The sequence below is a fragment of the Salvelinus namaycush genome, chromosome 1, assembly GCF_016432855.1.
Source record: "Salvelinus namaycush isolate Seneca chromosome 1, SaNama_1.0, whole genome shotgun sequence".
NCBI lineage: Eukaryota > Metazoa > Chordata > Actinopteri > Salmoniformes > Salmonidae > Salvelinus > Salvelinus namaycush.
The window spans coordinates 40,170,012-40,190,343 of record NC_052307.1 but is presented as its reverse complement, the minus strand read 5'-3'; the positions used below and the strand labels follow the sequence as shown (position 1 = coordinate 40,190,343).

At 42.0% G+C, this 20,332-nt stretch overlaps 1 protein-coding gene across 1 annotated transcript; it reads right to left on the bottom strand.

The window, feature by feature from the left end:
* Window positions 1–416: 416 nt before the first annotated feature.
* Window positions 417–20,228, bottom strand: LOC120055290 (calcineurin B homologous protein 3-like). The gene is made up of 8 exons (XM_039003170.1): window positions 20,086–20,228; window positions 11,209–11,278; window positions 10,127–10,207; window positions 8,147–8,286; window positions 7,619–7,680; window positions 7,265–7,372; window positions 6,565–6,612; window positions 417–639 (listed from the first exon to the last, which is right to left on the bottom strand). Exons 1-8 carry the CDS (start codon window positions 20,147–20,149, stop codon window positions 556–558), a joined length of 657 nt encoding a protein of 218 aa, XP_038859098.1. The 5' UTR covers window positions 20,150–20,228; the 3' UTR covers window positions 417–555.
* Window positions 20,229–20,332: the final 104 nt, after the last annotated feature.

The following is a 20,332-nucleotide window of genomic DNA, read 5'->3' as shown; positions in this document are numbered from 1 at the left end:
GTATGAAGGGATTCATTTGGAGCACTGGAGGTGTATGTGTTTACTTTTAGCTGAAAGCATGTTAGTATTCAGTCACAGGCAAGCACTAAATACTGCAAGGACATTGCACGGCACTGAAATGGATGCAAATGTCTAACCTGAACCTTAAAATATAGTTCAGCATAGTTTGTCCTTTTAAAATGTACAACATACGGTATGTAGACAGTATTGTACACTTACAGTGCCTTCAGAAAGCGTTTACACACCTTGACTTTTTCCAAATTTTGTTGTGTTACAGCCTGAAATTAAAATGGATTGTTGACATTTTTGTCACTGGCCTAAACACAATACCCCATTATGTCAAAGTCCAAAGCTCGCCGCCATTGGACTCTGGAGCAGTGGAAAAGTCAAGGGGTATGAATACTTTCTGAAGACACTGTATATCACAGTGGATTATGATCTCCCATCAATCATTCATAAGTTAAAATAGGTATTTGGCTTCATTCCAAAGGAAGCCCGGAGAGATTCATTCTGTAAAAACAGCAGTACCAGATGTATTTTAAAGGAGACAGGGACTCATTTTCCACATCGCATGGTTGCAGTGTCCATGTTTAAAAAGCGAACGTGCATCCTCGTCTCAATATCCAAGGTTTTAAGAATCTGTGGGGAGAAAATGTAGGGGAATATAAGACATATGGCAGTATTCAATATATAAAGTATAGCAGTATATTAAGACAGCAAATGTCACTGTGTTGTAATAGCATTCTTTTGCATAACTCAAAAGTGAAATGGCATTTCCTTTTTTCAACCAATGTAACAATAGCCAATTTGAATAGCTTGTGAAATGGGGAAGTGGGGAAGAGGTTGTATACAGTGTACAAAACATTAGGAACACCTTCCTAATATTGAGTTGCACCTCCTCCCCCACCCAACTCCCCCTCCCACCCAACCACTCCCTTTTCCCCTCAGAACAGGCTCAATTCGTCAGAGCATGAACTAGAGGTCGACCATTAATCGGAATGGCCAATTTCAAGTTTTCATAACAATCGGTAATCTGTATTTTTGGACACCGATTTGCCGATTTTTTTTTTTTAATTGATTTTTTGTTTTTTTAAATATATATTTTTTTACACCTTTATTTAACAAGGCAAGTCAGTTAAGAACACATTCTTATTTTCAATGACGGCCTAGGATCGGTGGGTTAACTGCCTTGTTCAGGGGCAGAACGACAGATTTTTACCTTGTCAGGTCGGGGATTCGTTTTTGCAACCTTCCGGTTACTAGTCCAACGTTCTAACCACCTGCCTTACATTGCACTCCACGAGGAGACTGCGTGGCAGGCTGACTACCTGTTACGCGAGGGCAGCAAGAAGCCAAGGTGAGTTGCTAGCTAGCATTAAACTTATCTTATAAAAAACAATCAATCACTAGTTAACTACACATGGTTGATGATATTACTAGTTTATCTAGCGTGTCCCGCGTTGCATATAATCGATGCGGTGCCTGTTTGACAAACGGGTGATGATTTAACAAGCTCATTTGCGAAAAAAGCACTGTTGTTGCGCACAAATGTACCTAACCACAAACATCAATGCCTTTCTTTAAAATCAATACACAAGTATATATTTTTAAACCTGCATATTTAGTTAATATTGCCTGCTAACATGAATTTCTTATAACTAGGAAAATTGTCACTTCTCTTGCGCTCCGTGCAAGCTGTCAGGGTATATGCCGCAGTTTGGGCCGCCTGGCTCATTGCGAACTGTGTGAAGTCCATTTATTCCTAACAAAGGCCGTAATTAATTTGCCAGAATTGTACATAGTTATGACATAACATTGAAGGTTGTACAATGTAACAGCAATATTTAGACTTAGGGATGCCATCCGTTAGATAAAATACGAAACGGTTCCGTATTTCACTGAAAGAATAAACGTTTTGTTTTCGAAATGATAGTTTCCGGATTCGACCATTTTAATGACCAAAGGCTCGTATTTCTGTGTGTTATTATTTTATAATTAAGTCTATGATTTGATAGAGCAGTCTGACTGAGCGATGGTAGGCACCAGCAGGCTCGTAAGCATTCATTCAAACAGCACTTTCCTGCGTTTTGCCAGCAGCTCTTCTGTTTATGACTTCAAGCCTATCAACTCCCGAGATTAGGCGGATGTAATCGATGTGAAATTCCTAGCTAGTTAGCGGGGTGCGCGCTTACAGCGTTTCAAACGTCACTCGCTCTGAGACTTGGAGTAGTTGTTCCCCTTGCTCTGCATGGGTAACGCTGCTTTCAGGGTGGCTGTTGTCGATGTGTTCCTGGTTCGAGCCCAGGTAGGAGCGAGGAGAGGAACGGAAGCTATACTGTTACACTGGCAATACTAAAGTGCCTATAAGAACATCCAATAGTCAAAGGTATATGAAATACAAATCGTATAGAGAGAAATAGTCCTATAATTCCTATAATAACCACAACCTAAAACTTCTTACCTGGGAATATTGAAGACTCATGTTAAAAGGAACCACCAGCTTTCATATGTTCTCCTGTTCTGAGCAAGGAACTTAAACGTTAGCTTTCTTACATGGCACATATTGCACTTTTACTTTCTTCTCCAACACTTTGTTTTTGCATTATTTAAACCAAATTGAACATGTTTCATTATTTATTTGAGGCTAAATTGATTTTATTGATGTATGATATTAAGTTAAAATAAGTGTTCATTCAGTATTGTTGTAATTGTCATTATTACAATTTTTTTACATTTTTTAATCGGCATCGGCTTTTTTGGTCCTCAAATAATCGGTATCGGCGTTGAAAAATCATAATCGGTCGACCTCTAGTGGACACCTGCTCATCGAACATCTCATTCCAAAATCATGGGCATTAATATGGAGTTGGTACCCCCCTTTGCTGCTATAACAGCCTCTACTCTTCTGGGAAGGCTTTTCACTAGATGTTGGAACATTGCTGCAGAGACTTGCTTCCATTCAGGCACAAGAGCATTAATGAGGTTGGGCACTGATGTTAGGTGATTAGGCCTGGCTCGCAGTCTGCGTTTTAATTCATCCCAAAGGTGTTCGATGGAGTTGAGGTCAGGGCTCTGTGCAGGCCAGTCAAGTTCTTCCACACCGATCTCGACAAACCGTGTCTGTATAGACCTCGCTTTGTGCACAGGGGCATTGTCCTGCTGAAAAGGGCCTTCCCCAAACTGTTGCCACAAAGTTGGAAGCACGGAATCGTCTAGAATGCTGTAGCGTTAAGATTTCCCTTCGCTGGAACTAACTATTCCTCCTCCAACAAACTTTACAGTTGACACTAAGCATTGGGGCAGATAGCGTTCTCCTGGCATCCGCCAAACCAAGTCCGTCAGACTGCCAGATGGTGAAGTGTGATTCATCACTCCAGAGAACGCTTTTCCACTGCTCCAGAGTCCAATGGCAGCGAGCTTTACACCACTCCAGCTGACGCTTGGCATTGCGTATGGTAATCTTACGCTTTTGTGCGGATGATCGGCCATGGAAACCGATTTCACGAAGCTCCCGACAAACAGTTCTTGTGCAGACGTTGCTTCGAGAGGCAGTTTGGAACTCGGTGGTGAGTGTTGCAACAGAGTACAGACGATTTTTACGCACTACGCGCTTCGGCACTCTGAATGGCACACATGGCAGTCCCGTTCTGTGAGCTTGTGTGGCCTACCACTTCGCGGCTGAGCTGTTGTTGCACCTAGATGTTTCCACTTCACAACAACAGCATTTACAGTTGACAGGGGTAGCTCAAGCAGGGCAGAAATTTGATGAACTGACATGTTGGACAGGTGGCATCCTATGACGGTGTTATGTTGAAAGTCACTGAGCTCTTCGGTAAGGCCAATGTTAGTCTATGGAGTGTGCTCGATTTTATACACATGTCAGCAACGGGTGTGGTTGAAATATCGGAATCCACTAATTTGAAGGGGTGTCCACATACTTTTGTATATATAGTGTATGTGTGCCATTCAGAGGGTGAATGGGCGAGACAAAATATTTAAGTGCCTTTGAAAAGGGTATGGAAGTAGGTGCCAGAACTGTAACGCTGCTTGGTTTTTCACGCTCAGTTTCCCGTGTGTATCAAGAATAGTCCACCACCCAAAAATCATCCATCCAACTTGACACAACTGTGGGAAGCATTGTCAACATAGGCCAGCATCCCTGTGGAATGCTTTCGACACCAAGGAGGGTTCATGCTAGAGGTCGACCGATTATGATTTTTATTGGAGGACCAAAAAAGCTGTTACCGATTAATCGGCCGATAATGACAATTACAACAATACTGAATGAACACTTCTTTTAACTTAATATAATACATCAATAAAATCAATTTAGCCTCAAATAAATAATGAAACATGTTCAATTTGGTTTAAATAACGCAAAACAAAGTGTTGGAGAAGAAAGTAAAAGTGCAATATGTTCCATGTAAGAAAGCTAACGTTTAAGTTCCTTGCTCAGAACATGAGAACATATGAAAGCTGGTGGTTCCTTTTAACATGAGTCTTCAATATTCCCAGGTAAGAAGTTTTAGGTTGTAGTTATTATAGGAATTATAGGACTATTTCTCTATACGATTTGTATTTCATATACCTTTGACTATTGGATGTTCTTATAGGCACTTTAGTATTGCCAGTGTAACAGTATAGCTTCCGTCCCTCTCCTCGCTCCTACCTGGGCTCGAACCAGGAACACATCGACAACAGCGACCCTCGAAGCAGCGTTACCCATGCAGAGCAAGGGGAACAACTACTCCAAGTCTCAGAGCGAGTGACGTTTGAAACGCTATAAGCGCGCACCCCGCTAACTAGCTAGCCATTTCACATCGGTTACACCAGCCTAATCTCGGGAGTTGATAGGCTTGAAGTCATAAACAGCGCAATGCTTGAAGCATAGCGAAGAGCTGCTGGCAAAATGCAGGAAAGTGCTGTTTGAATGAATGCTTATGAGCCTGCTGCTGCCTACCACCGCTCAGTCAGACTGCTCTATCAAATCATAGACTTATCTATAACATAATAACACAGCGAAATACAAGCCTTCGGTCATTAATATGGTCGAATCCGGAAACTATCATCTCGAAAACAAAACATTTATTATTTCAGTGAAATACGGAACCGTTCCGTATTTTATCTAACGGGTGACATCCATAAGTCTAAATATTCCTGTTACATTGCACAACCTTCAATGTTATGTCATAATTACATAAAATTCTGGCAAATTAGTTCGCAACGAGCCAGGCAGCCCAAACTGTTGCATATACCCTGACTCTGCGTGCAATGAACGCAAGAGAAGTGACACAATTTCACCTGATTAATATTGCCTGCTAACCTGGATTTCTTTTAGCTAAATATGCAGGTTTAAAAATATATATACTTCTGTGTATTGATTTTAAGAAAGGCATTGATGTTTATGGTTAGGTACACGTTGGAGCAACAACAGTCCTGTTTTGCGAATGTGCACCGCATCGATTATATGCAACGCAGGACACGCTAGATAAACTAGTAATATCATCAACCATGTGTAGTTAACTAGTGATTATGATTGATTGTTTTTTATAAGATAAGTTTAATGCTAGCTAGCAACTTACCGTGGCTTCTTAGTGCATTCGCGTAACAGGCAGGCTCCTCGTGGAGTGCAATGTAAAGCAGGTGGTTAGAGCGTTGGACTAATTAACCGTAAGGTTGCAAGATTGACTCCCCAAGCTGACAAGGTAAAAATCTGTCATTCTGCCCCTAAACAAGGCAGTTAACCCACCGTTCCTAGGCCGTCATTGAAAATAAGAATGTGTTCTTAACTGACTTGCGTAGTTAAATAAAGGTGTAAAGAAAAAAGAAATTGGCCAAATCGGTGTCCAAAAATACCGATTTCCGATAACTTGAAATCGGTTGACCTCTAGTGTCCACAATCCGTCTCAAGGCTTAAAAATCCTTATTTAACCTGTCTCCTCCCCTTCATCTACACTGTTTGAAGCAGATTTATCAAGTGACATATTTTTCACCTGGTTTTTATTTATCTGTTATTTTACCAGATAAGTTGACTGAGAACACATTCTCATTTACAGCAACAACCTGTGGAAAAGTTACAGGGGAAAGGAGGGGGATGAATGAGCCAATTGTAAACTGGGGATTATTAGGTGACCGTGAATGGTTTGAGGGCCAGATTGTGAATTTGAGCCAGGACACCGGGGTTAACACCCCTACTCTTACAATAAGTACCACGGGATCTTTAATGACCTCAGAGAGTCAGGACACCCGTTTAACGTCCCATCCAAAAGACTGCACCCTACACAGGGCAGTGTCCCAAATCACTGCCCTGGGGCATTGGGATATTTTTGGGACCAATGGAAAGAGTGCCTCCTACTGACCCTCCAACACCACTTCCAGCAGCATCTGGTCTCCCATCCAGGGACTGACCAGAACCAACCTTGCTTAGCTTCAGAAGCAAGCCAGCAGTGGTATGTAGTGTAGTATGCAGCTGGCACAGTCTGCTGGTTAGTCTGTCATGGTAAGAGCAGTTGTTTCTAATGTGTTGTACACTCACTGTATACTGTACTGTATATACAACCATACCTGAAGAAAATTTTCAAAAGTGATTCCTTCATAGAATTCATCAGGTTCCTGAAAAACAAAGTAACCCAATTTTAAAGGGGAAATCTACAGTTGCTACATACATTTTTACATAGGGTTGCAAAGGGAGTGTATATTACTGGAACTTTTCAAATGTACCAGTAAACTACCAGAATTTAGGTAACTTTCAAGGTTTCTTTGGAATTGTATAAAATGACATCTAGGGCCTTTTGGGTACTTCAGATTATCACGGGTGTCTAATAATATCTGTCCCTCTGTGTGGCCTTATCACATGTAAAATATATGAAATAATCAAATAAGATGATTTAAAATTATATATATAATGACAAAGCTGTACAAATTATCCGAAATATAAATCATCAACTTAGTGAAAACCATTGGTGTTTAATATTATGGTTTCAGCATGAAATATAATTTGTATTTTATTGTACACACGTTATTGTTTGAACTGCAGTTTGCCACTTTAAGCAATAAGGCATGAGGACCTGTGGACTATCATGAATATCAGACGGCTAAGGGTTGTTCTTAGGCACGGTACAAAGCAGTACAAAGTAGAACAGTTCTTTGCACTTAAAAATAAGGTGTGGTTCACTGTAATCAATTGTGTTATCGTTTTATCTTACTCACACACTCTTTGGTCTTAAGGGTACGAACATGAGTGATTAAGTGATAACCCCATTACCATTTTGCCCCTTGTGGTGCTTGCAACTTCCAGCATGGCGGCGTCTGCAATGGCCTTTGCGGTCTCCTGCCCGATTGTGCCAGCCTTAGACAGGAGCTCTTCTACCGCCTAGAGGAAGAAAAGAGCACACCGGTCCATTCAACGTCAATGATAAACAGACCTTCACAAAAATGTACCGGGATAGGTGTGCTGACATAGGATCAGTTTTGCCTTTTTGATCATAATGAATAATATTATATGGACAAGGGAGAACCTGATTTTAGTACAGCACTCCTACTCTGAGATACTTTGTGAATACACGCCCTGGGCCATGGAGGATTATGGTGAGGAGAGAGTAGAAAAGGGAGGCCTTACCCGTCTGTACTCCTCCAGAGTGATGGTGCCGTCACTGTCTGTGTCATGCATGTTGAACACAACTGAAGAGACACAATGAAGACGAACAAGCAAAATAGGACATTTTTACTAACTATTTTATCCCCAAAGATAGTGTAACAGGTCTCTACTATGATTTATATTCTATTCATCATCTAATGGGAAGGGTTCCAGGGGCAGGATAGGGGCCTAATGGCTCATTTCACATCATCAGGGTGGATGAGGAAGTCATGATTATGAGAATGTTTGGCTTTCTGAGCTGCATCCATGATAAGTAGGAGCAAGACAGACTGGCTGGTCTACTCCAGACCCAATCTAGACTCTACACTAGAGTATGATTAGAGAACTGAAACTATGTTATGATTCAATCTGGAATAGCCCTTATATAAAACATGTTGCCTGCATGACTCAGTCAAGACCACATTAGCCCACTGAGCTAAATCCTAGGCATTAGCTCTGGGCACAAACACAAGTCGCAGCAAAGTTACTCTACTCATCACCAAACCATACAGCGTAGTTTTTCCCGCCTCAATTTCTCCCTCTCCTCCTCTGTGATGTGCATAGCTGCCGGACGAAAGTGAGACATGACCATAAGGAACTCCTCAAAGCCAATCACCTGGACCGTACCCACCTCATTCTGACGGAGGTTTCTAAATCAAATAAACACAGAGAGGCATTAGCCTGGTTAAACCAGACTAACTGGTGAGGTTACCAAGGCTAGAGGTATAAAGTTACATATACACTGCTCAAAAAAATAAAGGGAACACTAAAATAACACATCCTAGATCTGAATGAATGAAATATTCTTATTAAATACTTTTTTCTTTACATAGTTGAATGTGCTGACAACAAAATCACACAAAAATGATCAATGGAAATCAAATTTATCAACCCATGGAGGTCTGGATTTGGAGTCACACTAAAAATTAAAGTGGAAAACCACACTACAGGCTGATCCAACTTTGATGTAATGTCCTTAAAACAAGTCAAAATGAGGCTCAGTAGTGTGTGTGGCCTCCACGTGCCTGTATGACCTCCCTACAACGCCTGGGCATGCTCCTGATGAGGTGGCGGATGGTCTCCTGAGGGATCTCCTCCCAGACCTGGACTAAAGCATCCGCCAACTCCTGGACAGTCTGTGGTGCAGCGTGGCGTTGGTGGATGGAGCGAGACATGATGTCCCAGATGTGCTCAATTGGATTCAGGTCTGGGGAACGGGCGGGCCAGTCCATAGCATCAATGCCTTCCTCTTGCAGGAACTGCTGACACACTCCAGCCACATGAGGTCTAGCATTGTCTTGCATTAGGAGGAACCCAGGGCCAACCGCACCAGCGTATGGTCTCACAAGGGGTCTGAGGATCTCATCTCGGTACCTAATGGCAGTCAGGCTACCTCTGGCGAGCACATGGAGGGCTGTGCGGCCCCCCAAAGAAATGCCACCCCACACCATGACTGACCCACCGCCAAACCGGTCATGCTGGAGGATGTTGCAGGCAGCAGAACGTTCTCCACGGCGTCTCCAGACTCTGTCACGTCTGTCACATGTGCTCAGTGTGAACCTGCTTTCATCTGTGAAGAGCACAGGGCGCCAGTGGCGAATTTGCCAATCTTGGTGTTCTCTGGCAAATGCCAAACGTCCTGCACGGTGTTGGGCTGTAAGCACAACCCCCACCTGTGGACGTCGGGCCCTCATACCACCCCCATGGAGTCTGTTTCTGACCGTTTGAGCAGACATGCACATTTGTGGCCTGCTGGAGCTCATTTTGCAGGGCTCTGGCAGTGCTCCTCCTTGCACAAAGGCGGAGGTAGCGGTCCTGCTGCTGGGTTGTTGCCCTCCTACGGCCTCCTCCACGTCTCCTGATGTACTGGCCTGTCTCCTGGTAGCGCCTCCATGCTCTGGACACTACGCTGACAGACACAGCAAACCTTCTTGCCACAGCTCGCATTGATGTGCCATCCTGGATGAGCTGCACTACCTGAGCCACTTGTGTGGGTTGTAGACTCCGTCTCATGCTACCACTAGAGTGAAAGCACCGCCAGCATTCAAAAGTGACCAAAACATCAGCCAGGAAGCATAGGAACTGAGAAGTGGTCTGTGGTCACCACCTGCAGAACCACTCCTTTATTGGGGGTGTCTTGCTAATTGCCTATAATTTCCACCTGTTGTCTATTCCATTTGCACAACAGCATGTGAAATTTATTGTCAATCAGTGTTGCTTCCTAAGTGGACAGTTTGATTTCACAGAAGTGTGATTGACTTGGAGTTACATTGTGTTGTTTAAGTGTTCCCTTTATTTTTTTGAGCAGTGTATATATATATGTGAATTCACTCAACGCAGGGTTGAACATGCTTCAAAACTAAGGCCTTTACAGCATCACTGATTACCTCATGAACAAAACTGTCCTCTGTGTAAAAACATTGTTGTAACAGTAAATGCAGTATGTATTAAACGAGAGATTTCAATACTGTACTTAGGCTATATAATCACCTTTTGTCAAAGAAGGCATTAATAATTTGAGCCCGGAGTGGATTGTTATCTAGAGCAGAGATGCTTGCCAAATCCTGTCGACTGCAAAAGAAAACATGACATGAAAATATGTTAGTAACAACTATATTATCATGTGAGATGTTTACCGCCTTTTGCTAAAGGCCAAGGTTACTGTTAACAAGTATTATATTAAGAGTACTGTCAACAAGTATCAATTACATTCGTACAGCCCTTTCACTAACAGGTAGGACACATGCAGCCTCTTACAAGGCACGCCTCATATGTTAATGTGCCAGAAACAACAAAACCATATTAGAAATACTTGTTTAATTTCAAATTTCTCCAGTATAGGCTTCTTATCGTAACGAACGGTATCAAGAAAATGTCCAGGATAAGTGGTCTTTGCAAGCAGGTTGGCTGCTAGGTAATGTGTTTACATATTACAGCATATCAGTGACTGCCAATTTTGAAGCCTGTGTTAAGGCCTCCAGAAGTGTAAGTGTTATAAAATACCAAATGTTGCACTTACACTTCTAGAGGCATTAACAAAGGCTTCCATACAGTGACTACATGGCAAAGGCAAATACTCAACCATTAAGGCAAATACTCAACCATTAAAGGTTTAAGACTTGCTTCCACTCCAATCTGTCCCGTATAGACATTTAATTGATGGGGTACTACTACTACATATCAATTAAATTGGTACAGCACAAATGTAGCCAGAAACAACAATACCATGCACCCACTAGTGGTCAAAAGGATTTTGGCACTCCAAAAATACAATACGGTAACGTATTCTTTGGGGTGGAATTACAAGCCATTCGAAATACAACAAAACCTTTTTCCCTCTTACTTTAGAGGATGTGCTTTTATTTTGTTCGACCTTGTACTCTTTGTGTGACATTCTATTTTGTACATTCACAAATACAGTAAGTGAACTGCTACTGTATTTTACGTTAACATATGTTAAGGTAAATTCCAAAATACATAAAATATTTCCAGAATGGTTTTACAGTATACGAATAGATGAGATGGGTGACAGCCGATGATGCACTGTAAATATATGGTGTTGGTGACACTACCTTAGTGTCTGCTCATTCTTGCTCAGCTGTCTGAATCTCTTGTTGAGGTTGCCAATCTGCTCGAGGGAAACTGAATGGAAACAATCACAGTAGTTTGGAGGATTAGCAACTTAAGACTTATTAAAGGCATAATAACTTGAGGGTATTCCATTTCTAGATACCCCACCCTTCAAGACTAGCTGGATATCTTCACCAAATATGTTCTTTTTAGCCTTTCCTTCTGGTATGTATTGGTTTTGAAGTGTAAAACATGTAAATGACCTGTAGCAATTATGAACTTTGGATTCAGGTGCAAAAGGGTACAGAACAGATAAACCTCTTAAGAAATGGGCAGAATTGTGACAACAATAGGCCTACAACACAATCAGCATAATGATAAAAAACACAATAATAGAAAAACAAACATACTCTAGTGAGATTATATTTGCTTTCAAAGGGAACTTTGAATTATTGACTTCTTTGTGAGCTAATGTCTGAAATACAGGATCACAGGGGGTAATATTTCCACAACATGTTAATGTTATGGTTGCAAGATACAGTTAAAGAACCACAGATTGTGATATTTTACTTTGCGTGCAAACTTTGCATACAATAGTGCTTATTTTGACTTCTCCTCAAAGGTGGAACGTGCTTTGCCCTCACAGTGCTTGTTGAAAGCACATAATAATCATTTCATGGTAACAGAATGACGGTGAGACTCTATTTTTCACTTTAAAAGTATGCCAAACAAAAACCATTGATTGAAAAGTTAAACAAACCATACAACCATATGCACAAGGACTACTTTTATCAACTTCTACTGACATTTTTACAAAAACACATTTACTCAAATGACAGTGCAGATTTGATAACATACTTAAGGTAAAATCTCCCTCAGTTTTTTATGTCACCACATTTTCCAAAAATTCTGTTAAATATCTACTCCGAATTAAGACTTTTTCTGTTTGCCAAGACCCCTTTTCCATCTGTTTGACCAGAAATCAGGGCCTTATTCTACATTTTTAGGATGGAAAATAGTTAAAGAATTTATATATGCCTTAATAATAAAATAAAAAATGTAGACTCTTAGCTTTAATTTGACACCAAATTTGATGTGCTCCTATGAACTTCACATGTTAGTGCTTCTGGGACACGGAAATGCCCTTAACAAAATTATTGTTTGCAGTAGCAACACCTACTGAAGGTGAATGCTTCAGCAACCACACAGAACAATGCCAGACACTAAACTCTTGCACAGGCAGGTTTATAGACTTACGTGGGTGGTGTGTATGCAGCAATACAGCAATATTGCGTATTGCATTTCAGACTCTTCTATTTTCCCTCTCAACCCTTTGAGTTGCATCTGTATTCAGCCAACCTTGACTTTGCACTGCAAGCTCATGGCTCAACTCTTAATCCATTTTTGTGAACAGAGGTATCAGTGCAATTGTTGCAACAATGTAATTACAGGAAGGATAACAGATTTGTTAGTCGTGTTTTCAAGCAGATAATAGAAATCCTTGAATTGCTAAATCCTCAAGCCTCTCAGGCATGGGCTTGTGTGTGGAATGACTTAAGCAAAGGACATGTTGCTATAGTAGTATCAGTATTTATCAGACAAGGCCGAGACCTATAGGTATTTATGAGACATTACATGAGTGTGTCGCCCAGGTAGCACAGTGAAACAGGGTCAGTTATTGCAGAAATTGACCCACTATGCTATTTACTTTCTGGATCTATGTCACACTGCTGAGTCTACCTTTAACGCATCGTCTCTACACTAACATCACAAGAAAGATCACTTTATTTTTATGGGTGTTTGTTTTGTTGAATTGAAAAAAGTCATAATTTAATAGAGTTGAAATGTTTTACAAATTAGATGCTCTGAAATGAAAGCAACTTCCAAAAATGAACACTGATTATAGTGATATTATGTCTGACCTCACAAACAATGTAAAGAATGTGACAACGACAGTCATTAATGAGGCAGTCTAGACAGTGCAGGTTAGTGCAGATAGGCCTAGACAGAGCAAGTTTTTGGTGGTTTCAGCCCAGTTCCACCCATTTATGTTAATGTATGAATAAATTGCATTCGGAAAGTATTCAGACCCCTTTAATTTTCCACATTTTGTTACGTTACAGCCTTATTCTAAAATGGATTATATTGTTTTCCCTAATCATCTACACACAATACCCCATAATGAAAAAGCAAAAAAAGGGTTTTAGAAATTTTTGCTAACTTGTAAAAATCTGAAATATCACATTTACATAAGTATTCAGACCCTTTACTCAATACTTTGTTGAAGAACCTTTGGCAGTGATTACAGCCTAGAGTCTTCTTGGGTATGACACTACAAGCTTGACACACCTGTATTTGGGGAGTTTCTCCCATTCTTCTCTGCAGATCCTCTCAAGCTCTGTCAGGTTGGATGGGGAGCGTCGCTGCACAGCTATTTTCAGGTCTCTCCAGAGATGTTCGATCGGGTTCAAGTCCGGGCTCTGGCTGGGCCACTCAAGGACATTCAGAGACTTGTCCCGAAGCTACTCCTGTATTGCCTTGGCTGTGTGCCTAGGGTCGTTGTCCTTTTGGAAGGTGAACCTTTGCCCCAGTCTTGAGCGCTCTGGAGCAGGTTTTCATCAAGGATCTCTCTGTACTTTGCTCCATTCATCTTTACCTCGATCCTGACTAGTCTCCCAGTCCCTGCCGCTGAAAAACATCCCTACAGCATGATGCTGCCACCACCATCCTTCACCGTAGGGATGATGCCAGGTTTCCTCCAGACGTGACACTTGGCATTCAGGTCAAAGAGTTCAATCTTGTTTCATCAGACCAGAGAATCTTGTTTCTCATGGTCTGAGAGTCCTTTAGGTGCCTTTTGGCAAACTCCAAGAGGGCTGTCATTTGCCTTTTACTGAAGAGTGGCTTCCGTCTGGCCACTCTGCCATAAAGGCCTGATTGGTGGAGTGGTGCAGAGATGGTTGTCCTTCAGGAAGGTTTTCCCATCTCCACAGAGGAAGTCTGGAGCTCTGTCAGAGTGAACATCATGTTCTTGGTCACCTCTCTGACCAAGGCCCTTCTCCCCTGATTGCTCAGTTTGGCCGAGCGGCCAGCTCTAGGAAGTCTTGGTGGTTCCAAACGTCTTCCATTTAAGAATGATGGGGACCTTGGGGACCTTCAATACTGCAGCCATTTTTTGGTACCCTTCCCCAGATCTGTGCCTCGACACAATCATGTCTCAGAGCTCTACAGACAATTCCTTCGACCTCATGGCTTGGTTTTTGCTCTTACATGCACTGTCAACTGTGGGACCTTATATAGACAGGTGTGTTCCTTTCCAAATCATGACCAATCAATTTAATTTACCACAAGTGGACCCCAATCAAGTTGTAGAAAAAAATCAAGAATGATAAATGGAAACAGGATGCACCCTGTTTCCCGAGCATTTCGATTCTCATAGCAAAGGGTCTGAATACTTATGGAAATAATAAATACATTTGCAAAAAAAATCGAAAAACCTAATTTTTATTTGTCATTATGAGGTATTGTGTGTATATTGCTGAGGAAAATGTTTTATTTAATCAATTTTAGAATAAGGCTGTAACGTAACAAAATGTGGAAAAGGGAAGGGGTCTGACTACTTTCTGAATGCACTGTATATGCAAATACTGTACACCCAGTGTATTTATGCAAATGATACACGTATAATTGTATTTATTTTAACACACAATATTTACAAAATACCTGATTACCATTTGAAAATGTTTATATGAGTTTATTCTAAGAAAGAAAAAGTGACATTTGACAATAAATTGAATACCTGAATTCCCACCAAAATCCTTCAACCCTGATTCATTATTTGTCTGTGCCAGTAAAATGTTTTATGTGCTATAATACAGTCAATATCTGATGGATTAAAAACATTATAGTTTGGAGTATCTTCATCCATTGTTCGATTGGTCAACTGTTGCATTTATTAAAATTGTTTGTAAAACATTTTAACAATTTTGATGACCATTGCTACTGTGCTCGCTCAATCAGCCTAGGTGATTTTGCATTCAACAATTTTACTTTGGCCAACCGTAGAAAGTCTGTAGAAAGTCAAATAGACCATACCCATTTCAAGCTTATCTTTCAATTTTTTTTTAAAGTTATTCAGAATATATACCTGGCTAACTTATTGATCCTGCTTTGTAGTATACCCCTCAGAAATTCAATAGTTATTTTTGGTTGTTTATCAAGTTAGCAGGCTAACTAGTTGATCCTGCTTTGTACAGATGTAGGATCTTAATTTGATCACCCTATTGCAGGTTGACTTTCCTGCAATGCAGGATTTTTTAAAATTGTTATTGTATTTGAGGTTTAAAAAGGCTTCTGAAGTTAGAAATGTCTAATTGTAAATTACAAACTTGATTTTCCCTTACGAATGTATGAAAGAAAATGTATCAACCCCTACAAAAATATCCATTATTTATAATCCACATAATAATTCACATTTCCTTTTGGTGCAGGATTACTTTCCTGCTGTAGCAAACTGGATCAAATTTAAGATCCTACATCTGTAGTATACCCCTCTGGTCTTCATCTTCTGCTTTGGCTAATGAACTGAAGCAATGTCTTAGCTCGATGGTAAATACTTTCTTTATCTCAGGCAAGGTGTTGCTTGTTGATGTTGAATATTTTCCACCCTTGTTTTACAGCATTTGTGGCTCACAGCTTCCACCAGGTAGTGGTTGCTGTTGACATCTGGTGGTGGACCTTGACATCCTATAGGGACCTTTGGCAAGTCTCGTTGACATTGATGTGGTCGATTTGGTTGACAGTGTGACCATCTGGGGATCTTCATGTTCATTTATGGATGTCTTTGTGAGGGAAGAGTGTGCCACCAATCACACAGTTGTTATTGAGGAAGAAGTCGGCAAGCCTTTCACCGTTGTTATTGACGGTCCCACAGCCGTGTTGCCCCATGGCCTGCTCATAGTCGGTGTTACCGGCTCCAACCTTCGCATTCATATCTCCAGTTATCAGGAACACATTGTATTGTGGGACATTGGATACTGCTTGCAGTAGCTGCTCATACCAGTCATCCTTGTCCTCTTCCTCTGTCTCGTTGGTGGGGGCATAGCACTGCAGGATGGTGACCTTGCAGTTGAATTATGCTCTGATAAGCTGGTCACTGATGGGTTCCCATTCCAAGAGAGATTTGGCAGTTGTTTTGCTCACAATGAGAGCTAAACCACTGGAGTGGGCGTCGTCCTTTCCTGAGAAGAGAATTGTTGAGCCATCACTTGTCACCTTGCGCCCTTAACCAGTCCATCTGCTTTCCCTTACACACAGGATGTCCACATTGTACTTGTCTATCTCTCTGATAACTTGAGCTGTTTTTGAAGTTTCAAACATGGTGCAGACGTTCCATACTCCAAGACTGACTGTAGTTATGGGCCCTAGCAAACTCCTCAACGATCTCCTGATTTCCAGGGTATGGCTTTCATCTAAAGCCGTCAAAGTGCCTACAGATTGGCAAGAGTTTCCTGAATTTTGGAAGTTGTTGCAGTTTCTGTAACATGGTGGTTTTTACTGGGTGGGGTTGTTAGCCCCACGCCCAATCCCCAACCTGGAGGGCCAGGTGCCGTGTTTTGTCTGGCCTCTCACCTGGAACCTGCCCAGCATGGTTGAACCTTCCTGGGTCCGAAACCACACCTGTATAGCTTTCAGGATCACTGAAAAACACAAGCTTCCCCACAAACGCCAAGGAAACAGCACTCAGGGAAGACATGGTTATAAACTTCAGTTCAAATACTTGCATACCATTCAGCTGCATAATGCGCGACACGTTTCTTCACCATTATCTTCCTTTAGGAGTTATCTCACACTGAATAACCAACATGCTGTATTAAGTTATTACACTTATTACAATCTAAACATTTTATGTTGAACATTGGAAATCAGAGTATTGTTTTATGTCTTGATTGACCTCTCTCACCCTTCTACACTGAGGGAGAAGGAAGCACAGTTCTCCCATTTATAACAGAAGCCAGCTGATGAGAATGAACAGATCAGTGTTCCAAGCACAACAAATGTTGCTGCAACAGACCAAATTTGCAGAACATCATCCTATCACAAAAGAGTAATTAACCCACTTTTAAAAAATGTATATTTTTTCTACCCTTGTCACTTCCAAAAATAGTGTTATATTTGACTGTCAATAGATTTGAGTTACATAATTTACAGTAATACTGCACTCTAAATCATCACAAATTCTACTCCAATGGGTTATTCACCATACATGGCACCATATTGGCAAGTAGCATGACATTCTATTCAACTTGTTAAAAAAACAGTTGTCCATCTGTCCTTTAAGCTTTTTGGAAGGAGTAGCCTAGATTTTTAATGGAATGACCAGAAGGACAATCCAACTATTGTCTATTCACGTGAAAACAGCTGGAATACAGTGTCTTATTGTATGCTCTTCGGAAGACTCACTACAAAGGAATTCATATTTCCAGTTTGAACTATGAGATTGAGGCATTTATGCTATTTGTCCCTTCATCTAAGGATAGGCTATTTATTTTCCTGACACAAGATCAAATGAGTTTTTTTGGGTGCATTTGATAATAATCCAATAGAAACAGTGTAATCAATAAGTGCATCGAGGACGTCGTCCCCAAAGTGACTGTACAAACACACCCCAACCAGAGGCCATGGATTACAGGCAACATTCGCACTGAGCTAAAAGCTAGAGCTGCCGCTTTCAAGGTGCGGGACTCTAACCCTTGCTATGCCCTCCGACTAACCATCAAACAGGCAAAGCGCCAATACAGGGCTAAGATTGAATCATACTACACCGGCTCCGACACTGCCGGGAGCTGCCCAGTGGCCGGGAGCTGCCCAGCCGGGAGCTGCCCAGTGACACGAGCCTACCAGACGAGCTAAATCACTTCTATGCTCGCTCCGAGGCAAGCAACACTGAGGCATGCATGAGAGCATCAGCTGTTCCGGACAACTGTGTGATCACGCTCTACGTAGCCGATGTGAGTAAGACCTTTAAACAGCTCAACATTCATAAGGCCGCAGGGCCAGACGAATTACCAGGACGTGTGCTCCGGGCATGTGCTGACCAACTGGCAGTTGTCTTCACTGACATTTTCAACATGTCCCTGATTGAGTCTGTAATAACAACATGTTTCAAGCAGCCCACCATAATCCCTGTTCCCAAGAACACTAAGGTAACCTGCCTAAATGACTACAGACCTGTAGCACTCACGTCCGTAGCCATGAAGTGCTTTGAAAGGCTGTTAATGGCTCACATCAACACCATTATCCCAGAAACCCTAGACTCACTCCAATTTGGATAACACCCAAACAGATCCACAGATGATGCAATCACTATTGCACTCCACACTGACCTTTCCCCCCTGGACAAAAGGAACACCTATGTGAGAATGTTATTCATTGACTACAGCTCAGCGTTCAACACCATAGTACCCGCAAAGCTCGTCACTAAGCTAAGGACCCTGGGACAAAACACCTCCCTCTGCAACTGGATCCTGGACTTCCTGATGGGCCGCCCCCAGGTGGTGAGGGTAGGTAACAACACATCTGCCACGCTGATCCTCAACACTGGAGCCCCTCAGGGGTGCATGCTCAGTCCCCTCCTGTACTCCCTATTCACCCACGACTGCGTGGCCAGGTACGACTCCAACACCATCATTAAGTTTGCAGATTACACAAAAGTGGTAGGCCTGATCACCGACAACGACAAGACAGCCTATAGGGAGGTAGGTCAAAAATAGGTCAGAGACCTGGCTGGGTGGTGCCAGAATAACAACCTATCCCCCAACGTAACCAAGACTAAGGAGATGATTGTGGACAACAGGAAAAGGAGGACCGAGCATGCCCCCATTCTCATCGACAGGGCTGTAGTGGAGCAGGTTGAGAGTTCAAGTTCCTTAGTGTCCACATCACCAACAAACTAGAATGGTCCAAACACACCAATACAGTCATAAAGAGGGCATAACAAAGCCTATTCCCCCTCAGGAAACTAAAAAGATTTGGCATGGGTCCTAAGATACTCAAAAGGTTCTACAGATGCAACATCGAGAGCATCCTGACTGGTTGCATCACTGCCTGGTATGGCAACTGCTCGGACTCCGACCGCAAGGCACTACAAAGGGTAGTGCGTACGGCCCAGTACATCACCGGGGCTAAGCTGCCTGCCATCCAGGACCTCTACACCAGGCGGTTTCAGAGGACCCCACCCACCCCAGTCATTTACTGGTCTCTCTACTACTGCATGGCAAGCGGTACCGGAGCGCCAAGTCTAGGACCAAAAGCTTCTCAAAAGCTTTTACCTCCAAGCCATAAGACTCCTGAACAGGTAATCAAACCGCTACCTGAACTATTTGCATTGTGTCCCTCCACCAACCCCTCTTTTATGCTGCTGCTACTCTTTGTTTATCATATATGCATAGTCACTTTAACCATACCTACATGTACATACCACCTCAATTAGCCCGACTAACCCGTGCCCCCGCACATTGGCTACCCGGACTATCTGCATTGTGTCCCGCCACCCCATTTGTTACGCTACTGCTACTCTCTGTTTATCATATATGCAGTCACTTTAACCATACCTACATGTACATACTACCTCAATTAGCCCGACTAACCAGTGCCTTTATATAGCCTCGCTATTGTTATTCACTGTCTTTTTACTGTTGTTTTTTATTTCCTTACCTTTCCTATTCACCTAATACCTATTTTTTACTTAAAAATTGCACTGTTGGTTAGTAAGTAAGCTTTTCACTGTAAGGTACATGTTGTATTCGGCGCACGTGACAAATAAACTTTGATTTGATTAACACTTAAAGTTTGAGCATAATATAGCCCAGGCTACTTACATCCAGTTCGATCAGCCAGATCTTGGAACTCATGTTCAGTGCGCGCAGACTGCGAGGCTCCCATTGCGGTTATTCCCAAAAGAGCGACACTTTGCGCATTGAAATTATTACAAGAGTGTACTACGATTTTTGCCGCAGGTGAATCTACGAGTTATGTGGACTTTTCGCGCTCCTACTGTACTGTGCTCCCTACCAACTAGCGATTCCCTCTGCTGTCATAAAGAAGTTAGTAACACATGCACTCTTT